We start from the raw sequence: 8,736 nt of genomic DNA, 5'->3' as shown, positions 1-8,736 counted from the left end.
TGCACGGATATTCCAGATGTAACTAACGTATTATCATTGTAGAGGACTCTCTTCCCTGTCGTCAGCGTAGGCATGTCCTTAAATTCACTGGCCGTGTCTTCAGCTGGTGTAATCCAGCACAGCTCTACAGCATCAGCAGAGCTGCACTGTCTCATGAGGCGCAGGACGCCTGGCTTCCCTGGGTGTGAGTTGTTGCCTTGTCGTGTCAATTGTACCCCGAAGAACTCAAGGCTGACACCTAGTGGCCAAGAAGGCTTTTTTCTTCCCCTGGATTGCTCTAATTTTTCAGGGGATGAATAACTCCCTTGGCTCTTGCTTTCACCTGACTTTGCCCTGCTTTGATTTTGCCTCTGCTGCAACCTGTGAGGCTCTATTGCATTGTTTTTCTGCAGTTCCGAGTTCGTTCCGCTACCTTTTTTATCGAGGGCTACTAACTCTGACTTCCCTTCTTAAATGAAATCCCTCAGTTAAAAAGCATTTTCTAACAGCCTGAGCTTGAAACTCTGACTGCTCTGATGACCATGGCCAAAGCACAGCACAGGTGTCCGGATTCTCAGTCCCCTGGGACTCACAAAAATGCAAACTCAGTATTTTCCTTAGGAGCCTGTTCAATTTGACCGGGTATTTAGACAGCAGTAATGAACCCCTTGGAGACACTAAGGTGCATGAATCCTGAAACAATCAAGTCTAAGGTGACAGTGATTCTCTAGAAGCTTTGAGCAAGCGAATAAGCAAACGGCACGGATGAAGCATGGTTGGTTTAAATGACAATCTTAAGATCTTCTGTGCTTTGGTTTCCACTGGTTTTAAGGCAAAAGGATAGGCACACGTGCCCAGCAGGCGGGAGCAGAGCTGCACGGAATGAAAGATTGAGAGTTCCTGACTACATTTCACATAATCCTACGGGATTTGAAAACAAATCCTACCACACTGTCTGACTCACCCTTTTCCAAGTGCTGTAAACATGGAGAATGTGACCATTTATCCAGGAGGCGAGGCACTGGATCTTAGCTGACCCTGCTCCTCCTTGGAGACTTTCTTTGGAAGAGGTTAATTATCCTGATGTGTGCTCCAAACTGGAGTGTGGACTGGAGTGGCGAATGGAAAACTTTTTCCTCTTCAGCCTTTGCTCTGTTGTCTAATTTTCCTCTCCTCATCATGTTTACAGGTCTCCTTTGTCTGGGTATTGCCTGCTGTCTTTAGTAAGGCACTTTTTCGTGCAACCTTTAGGATTTCCGGGACAAAATGCAGATGAGTATCTGCAGGGTGCAACGGTGGCTTTTCAAAATCCCAAACCATTGCGTATCAGAGCCTGGGCAATGCCTTTGTGGACGTGTGCCGTGAACTGCTCTCTGAAGTTAAGTGTCACTTGCTGGTGTTGCTGCTGAGAGGTTTCTTTGCTTTGTGAGGTGGCTGAAGTTTCCTTTCCTCTCACTCATGTACGCTTGGCATTAAAATGCACACACTACTACTAAAAAGTTTCTTTCCAGTCCCTACTGGCCGGGGAGTTCCATAGAGAAATGCCATAAGGCGGCAAAGCAGGGCATGAAAAGAGCTGAAAGATTTTGTTAGGGTGCTGTATAACGACTAAAAAGAAGTGAAAATCCCTCCTGAACTTCGATTCCTGCCTCGTTGTCTTATTCAGCCTCAGCCTGAGCAAAATGTGAACTGAAGCTGTGTGACGGGATTAAAAGAATTTGCGTAATCCCAAAAAGGAAGCTTAGCAGCAATAAAGTACTGTCTGCCTCTCTCCTCTGCTAGTACTGACGTGCGCGAGTCCAGATAATTCAGATGCTTTTGCCTGAGATGTGCCAATGGGAACTCAATATCTCAAATTGCTACAGAATAAAGCCTCTGGGGATCGGTGAGAGGGTAACAGAAACAAGACGTTGCGGGGCTGGTTCTTCTTAAAGACTGATTTGTGTTCCCCTGGATGACTCAGGGCATCCTGCTGTTTTTATTAGAACAGAGGAAAGCATCAAATGTTTGGGACCGGTTTCTTTCTCTCTAAAGTTGTGATTCTTCTCTAAGACAGTGGCTTGACCCGGTAAGAAGTGTGAGTTTGGGTGTCCGCTGCAGGATTGGGGAGGCGAAAATTGTTGTTAGGTGACAACAATCCAAGATTGCCTTATTTATATTGTACTTGCTCTGACGCCTGCCCACCTCTATGGGTGTGCCCTGCGTCTTTTAAAAGAGCGTTCAAAGGGCTGACAAGGCGAAGAAGAGATGCAACCAAATTATTGTTCTGGATGCGCTCACAGGGGAGAAAGGGGTAGAGTAATGAGAAAGTAGCCAGAGTTAATCCATGCTAAAGGTCTTTAATTGAAAGATCCGGTTGCCAATTGATCTGTTTCAGCATCTGAAGCGTCAAGAAGGAATCTCTCGAAAGAGGAGATGCCAGGGAAGAACAGCACTGGGGTTGGCTTTGTGCAGCAGCTCTTGGGCGTCCGTGCTTGGCTCAGAAAGGTTGGTAGCCGTTGACCACGCCCTTGCTGTTTGACAGACAATACTTAAGGTCCACAAGTCGCAGGACATCAAGTATAGTGCATGTTCCGTAATTGTATGTATTTTGCGGTCCTTTAAAAACAAGAAAAGGAAAAAAACACCGTGAGGTCATACCTAAGATGGTGCAAAGTGGTCTTTGCATTCAGCGGCAGCCCATAACACCTGGCACGTTGCACTTGCATTTGGAATCAAACTGAGCCATCTCGAGTACCAAAGCAATCGGCAAAGCACGCAGCGAGCAGGTGGAAACGCTGCTGTGTCAGGATGCAACGTGCTATGCCTGATCTGAAGAGCACCTTTCTCAGGACAGGGCTGGCAGGCAATCAGCTTGCAGTGAGGCTCAGAGTACTTTGCTGGTGCTTCAGGATTAACTCCTCCGAGTCAAACCTAGGTCCTTTCCATACGTCTTAAAAGAATTTCTTTTTTTCCCCTCAATACAGGCAACTCCATTGCACACGGTCAGGATATGAATATGGCACCCACAGCAGGGCAGTTGATTTATACTGGTCTCCAGAGCCCTGGCTGGCCGCCTACAAGAGCGTATTTTATTGCTCTGAGCGAGCAATGTTTTTAATAATCGCTGTAATAGAAATACTTTACACGGAGGAGTGAAAGATTCTTTTGGAGTCACCAAACACAGGTGGATCTTTAACTCAGCAATGAATGATCACAAAGACTTGCTCTTCCGTATTCTTTTGGTTTTGCAGTAGAGAGGGGCACTATTACACTCTGTTCTGTCACTATATATTGCTGTGCACTGTACGGTTATGCTAGTGCGAGTTCATACGCCCTGTCAGGCTTTGACATGCCTGGAGAATCCTGTGCAGCGCAGGTCATTAAACTCCTGGGTAAAGTGATGCTTCCACCTCTGACAAACCTACCGGGAATGAAGCAATTTGCCTTAGTATTATCAAACCCCAGTGTTTGTTGGGATTCGCCGGTAAACTTAGGGGCAATCTCTGAAGGGAAGGAGAGGGGTTCTTAGGACCACCCTTTTTCTTTACCTTGGCATTACAGGGGAGGTCGATCTGCAACATTCTGGGTCAAAGCTTAAGCCTCCTTAAACTTTACTGACGGGAGTAGGAAGGGTTTGGATGAGATCATTTATGGAGGTTGTGACTCAACCCTGTTCCAGTGCTGGCCTGCAGAGACACTGCACCATTTCTGCAACTCCCCAGGTTCTTGATTTGTGCCCGTCTCCAGTTGGAAGAGCAGCGTTTGTGTGTTATTCCCCAAGGGGAAAAAAACGCCTGGTTGGTTACAGACATAATTTACTTGCACTCACCGTAAACTTCGTAAGTCAGGTAGGTTGTGAGTCCTCTGCACATAGTGACGATGTCTGTTCCGTAAGAGGTGAGGTCACGGACGGCGTTCTTGACGACAAGTGTGATCTGCTTTGTAGGTTGTCCTTGACCTTTCAGGCCCTAAACATCAAATAACATCATTCAGCAAGATCAGTGCCTCGATCCGCTCAATGCTATGCATATTCCCGCGCTCAGGTTGTAACTTGGAAGGCTCTTTGTTCAGCCGTCTCAAACGGGAAGCAAAGAGGGCAGTAGCAACTCTGGGCAGATCCATTCACACTAAAGCTATTTGCAGGTGGTGCTCATGACCTCTTGGAGAACTCTGAGGGTTTCAGTGGGACAGGTTTTTCTGAACTGCTCCAGAGTGCTTTGTTTCCAATGAATTTCACCTCTCGTCTCCTACTTGAGTGCTCTGGTGTCTGGATGCCTGTATTTTCCTGCTGGTTTGTACCTCTCCTTATTCAGCTACAGCCGCAGGATTCCTCTTGGGGCTCAGACAATTAATATGGGGGAACGGCTGTGGACTATAGAGGTGCCGTCTTGGGCCCCAAAGGAAAATGGAGGCCTGAACAATAGCCCCTGCAAAGCAATGTTCCGAAATGAAAAACGCCATTTTGTATTGAAATGTCTCAGAACTATTTATGGCTATTACTATCCAAAAATAATGAATGCCATTGAAGGTTTCAGACTGTTTCTTAGCAACCCGCAGAGCTAAACTTCCTCAGAGAAAACGTAGGTGGGAGAAGGGGGGAGTTGATGCACCTACTCTCTTTCTTTTGAAAAACCATTCCCATGGCAAATTCTGAAGCCATGTGAAGTCTGTTCAGAATAACTAAACCCTGCTACTTGTGAAAATCTCATCCTCTCAAGAAAGAAAAAGCACGGTTACGAAACAGCTTGAAGAACTCCAGGGCAAAGACACACGTAGCCAGGAGTTTTAGAAGGACTCAGTTCTCAGACTTCCAGAGAAGGCAGTATCTACAAAAGGTTAGTAAGCTGAATGCCAAGATCATTTTTAAGATGTCGCTGCTAATTCTGTGGGCTTGTAGGGTGCCTAGTTGTTTTGAAAAAGTTTGGAAAGCTTGAAATCTTATTGAAACTTTTCTCTCATTACTGGATTATGTGTTCTTCCTCAACTAGAGCTGCCTTCAAAAAAAAATGGGATCATTAGCCTTCAAAGTCTGTGAGATGATGAAGAGGACCATGCCAAAAATCTAAAATCTTTAAGCATAAACGAGTGTTAAAAAGCAGTCCATCTAAGAAACCTTTGAAAACGTTATCAAAATCATCTACGTGATCTGCAGCCTCAGAAAAAACAGGAAAACCCTCCTCCAATCCTTCACAGAATCACAGAATTGTCTAGGTCGGAAGGGACCTTTAAGACCATCGAGACCAACCATTGACCCAACACAATCATAAGCAATATGAAACTTGATAATCAACGGTGTGATCTAAATGGCTTTTAAATAAACTGTGGGTTTAAAAGCCTCTGAAAATAACAGTGCTTCTGACATCCGTTTACTTTGCACGGCCGTACAACTTTGCAAGTAACTGCTCCTTTTTCATCTTACCATGCTCTGCTCAGCCAGGAAGAGCAGGGAATCAAAGCGAGGTATCACATTTCTGTTCATTACGGAAACGTAGCAGGTTCCCTGTGACTGCACCTTGCTTGCAACGTAGCCCTGCAAAATAAAGTTATGGACAATAAGGGACTCGGTTTTCCAGTAATTGAGATTGGAATAACACCTGTATTTAAAAAAGTAAGAAATGCAGATAATTTTGACCCCAGAACTTGGTCTCAAAGTGGTAAGAAAAAAGAAACAAGTCCTGTATTTTGCTCAGCTTTAATGGAGCTTGTCGCCTTGCACATTTTCTGAAACGCACGCTCCTCGCCACTCACCAGGTTGTAGTTCCAAACGGTTTTCCATGACCCCTGGTTGCTCCTCTGCTCGATAGTTGCCACACGCAAGTACCTGTTGATGGTGATGATTTGGAAGCCTCCAACAATGGGGAATTGCTTGGTTACGATTTGCTGGCCTCCACCTGTGAGCTGACCTCCATCTATTATTTGACCTCCGCCTACGATATCAATTCCACCCGTTTGCTGGGGCTAGAGAACAAAATTAAAGAACACATTCAGACTTTCAAGTTAGACTCAGTTATCTCCCCAGAGCTTCAGAAAATTGCTGAATAAATAAGAATGAACGCGGCCCACAGGGAGCGCCTCCAGTGACCACCGTGTTGTCAAAATGACAACAAAATACGGCTGTGGCATTCTGGAGTAGCCGTAAGAATCTTTGTAATAGATTCAATGAATAATTTCTGTATCTTACAAATGTCTCCTGGTGGTTTTAGAGTTTTATGCATGAAGGAAGCTTTAGATTCCTGTGGTCCAAAGGGATGGGGAAAGAAGCAAGGAGAATTCAGAAAGGAGGGAATCCAGCAACAGCAGCAACGTGTGCGTAGCTTGGTCCCTATACTCACGTATTCAGCAAGGGCTGGAGTCAGCAAGAGTCCAAGAAGGACGGTAGCCACAATCTGAAATGAAAATCAAAAACACAATTGTAACTGCAGACCTGGCTGACTAAATCTGGTTGTGAGAAAACCAGTGCCTTTTTCCCGATGTGGTGTTGGAGTGTACTCCTTGCATCCTTTTTTGCTTTCATATTGGAATTACCCTAGTCACCTAAAGTGAGTCATCCTTGCTTTACGCTAGAATAGTGCAAACTAGACACGTAGGAGGTTGCTTTTTTAAGAGCCGACTCTGAAGTCCCTTCTGAGACAGACCCTTTACAGGGACGGGGAGAAGGAATGTAAGTTTCTTCTGGTTCGGCATTACAAGGAAGCGGTTGATCCATCAGTGCAATGCTCTGGTTTCGCGAGAGCGTTGACAAAAAAGGACCTGGATCAGGCTTCCTGAAGATGAACTAATGGATAGCTAAGCCTTTAAAAGAATCCTTACCTCTTTATCTGATTAGGTCAATAGAGTCTGAACTGCTCACTCTGGAGGAGGAAAAACTCCCCAGAGAACACCTTTTTGCTATAGACACACCTAGGCACTTCTGAGAGAGAAAGGCAACCGGTTTGAATCAAAGTTTTAGTTTCTAAGGAAAGCAAAGCATGCATACTCACAGTGAGCTTCATCTTGACTGCAGAGCTGATGCCGGTGCAGGTAGAACGAACAAGGTGAACCCTCCACCTTATATACGTTTTCAGAATGAGGCGTGGAACGGTGAAGTGTTGCCATAAAATTATTTTGTCATTTGCATCCCTGTCTGCCTGTCACTGAAAAGTATTTCCTGCTGAAACTACTTCATAAATACGGGGATTGTACTTCTGCAAATTTTGACCTTCCAGAGTCTGATGATTGATTATCAGATAAGAATCCATTTGCCGTGAAAAATTAATCATGCTTTCTAGCAATCTTCTGACATGTACTAATTGCTTTGGAAAGTTCACATCAAACTTCAGACCGGAGATAGCCTGGGGTTTAAAAGAAAAGCCTTATGGTAGACCAAACACAAAAGAAATAAGAGCCTGTGTACTTTCCAAAATGTACTGTATGTTACCATGTAACCACAGGGCCCACCAAAATATTTGGCCCAAATACCCCATTGCCACTGAAAATCGTTTTACAATAAATAGGCAGTTCAAGCTGAAATGTGACATACACCTGCGGGTCTGTGGCTGCCCCTTTGTTCTTTTAGGTGGCAAGAACCCTTTTTCCCCTCCTCGCCTCAGCAACTACTTACTGAAAGAAGTGATCATTCAGTTAGGGAGGTTTTTGAGTACTTGGTCTTTGTGTCAAGTTGGTCTTTTCTTTCTGTGTGCAACCCGAGTCTGTGGCAGGTAAAGACTGCAAAACTACTTTTCAACTGGAATCCAGCACGCTCTTAATAAAAGTAGGGTATTTTAATATAGAAAAGTCACTTCTGAGCAGTGCTGCAAGTGCAATATTAAATTAAATCTGGTCTCAGATTCATTGAGTCGAGTCTGCAAGTCCAAAGGGACACTTTGGATACATACCGTTATGCCAAACGCTGGTTATATTCTTGGTTCTGTACAAGCTTGTATGGATTTCTGTGAAAAACGTCGGCCTGTGTGTGGGCCCTAAGGGCGATCGTACCCGCCATCGCCCGCTTGTGGCGCCGCTGGGGACAGAGGATGGGGGCCGGGGGGGAACCAAACAGAAAAAAAACGTGGAGAAAACTCCTTGGTGGCCTGACACGAATTGCCCCCTCGTGCTGAGGAGCGGGCGCAGCGGCAGAGCTGAGGCGCGCGGGCTCTGAGGGGGGGGAGCAAAAGGGCGGGAAAACCCTGCTGAGGCGGCGGCGCATTGCCGGGGCCTCTATGTCACTCCAGCTTTTTTATTTTAAAGTTGTTGAAGATTTTTTTTTTTCCCAGAAGATTGGTGTTAGACCTGCTGTCGGTATGTCAATGAGAGTATAGCTTTATATGTTTTGGTTTTTTTTTAAAAAAAAATTCCCTCATGATTCGGGTTCTATCAGCATCCCGAATTTGTCTGAAGTACATGGGGGTATTCAAATACATTAATTAGATTATATTGTTGCTTTTTAATTGTAATGAAGTCACTCTTCGAACTTTTTTCCACCAATACAGTCCTCCAGGTGTCTTTTCTAATGTAAATGCAGTTGAATCTGCATATTCTGCCTGCTGTGGGATAACAGAAAAAAAGCAGTAGGCCTTAGGATAAAATCCTGTGACTTTGTGATGCTGATGTGGCATGCTGATGGGTGGCCCTCAAAATTTAAGTTACAATTTTAATTAAATTAGGGGAGGTGAAGATCTGGTGTTTTCCAGACATCCCGAGTTCCTGAAGCTATCATTGTAGATCATGGAAATTGTATTTAGTGATAAAGCTCAGGCCTCAGCCTTGTTGAGAGGGATCTCTTCTTGCAAGGTAAGC

The 8,736-nt window shown here is 44.9% G+C and overlaps 1 protein-coding gene across 1 annotated transcript; it reads right to left on the bottom strand.

Annotated features, from left to right (window-relative positions):
* Positions 1–2,458: 2,458 nt before the first annotated feature.
* On the bottom strand, positions 2,459–6,953 carry LOC141475650 (gastrokine-1-like). Its single transcript, XM_074164097.1, has 6 exons — positions 6,942–6,953; positions 6,294–6,347; positions 5,710–5,919; positions 5,381–5,491; positions 3,791–3,929; positions 2,459–2,577 (listed from the first exon to the last, which is right to left on the bottom strand). The coding sequence occupies exons 1-6, from the start codon at positions 6,951–6,953 to the stop codon at positions 2,459–2,461; spliced, it is 645 nt and encodes a 214-aa protein (XP_074020198.1).
* Between the last annotated feature and the right edge of the window lie 1,783 nt (positions 6,954–8,736).

The sequence above is a fragment of the Numenius arquata genome, chromosome 26, assembly GCF_964106895.1.
Source record: "Numenius arquata chromosome 26, bNumArq3.hap1.1, whole genome shotgun sequence".
In the NCBI taxonomy this organism is placed as follows: Eukaryota; Metazoa; Chordata; class Aves; order Charadriiformes; family Scolopacidae; genus Numenius; species Numenius arquata.
The sequence above is the reverse complement of the archived record's forward strand: the minus strand, read 5'-3'. Positions and strand labels throughout refer to the sequence as shown.

Excerpts from the sequence above, each read along its gene's own strand:
- LOC141475650 (XM_074164097.1), bottom strand. Across the intron at positions 5,492-5,709 it reads CCGTTTGGAACTACAACCTG|GGCTACGTTGCAAGCAAGGT; the intron begins GTGAGTGGCGAG and ends TTTATTTTGCAG. Across the intron at positions 2,578-3,790 it reads CCTGACTTACGAAGTTTACG|GACCGCAAAATACATACAAT; the intron begins GTGAGTGCAAGT and ends TTGTTTTTAAAG.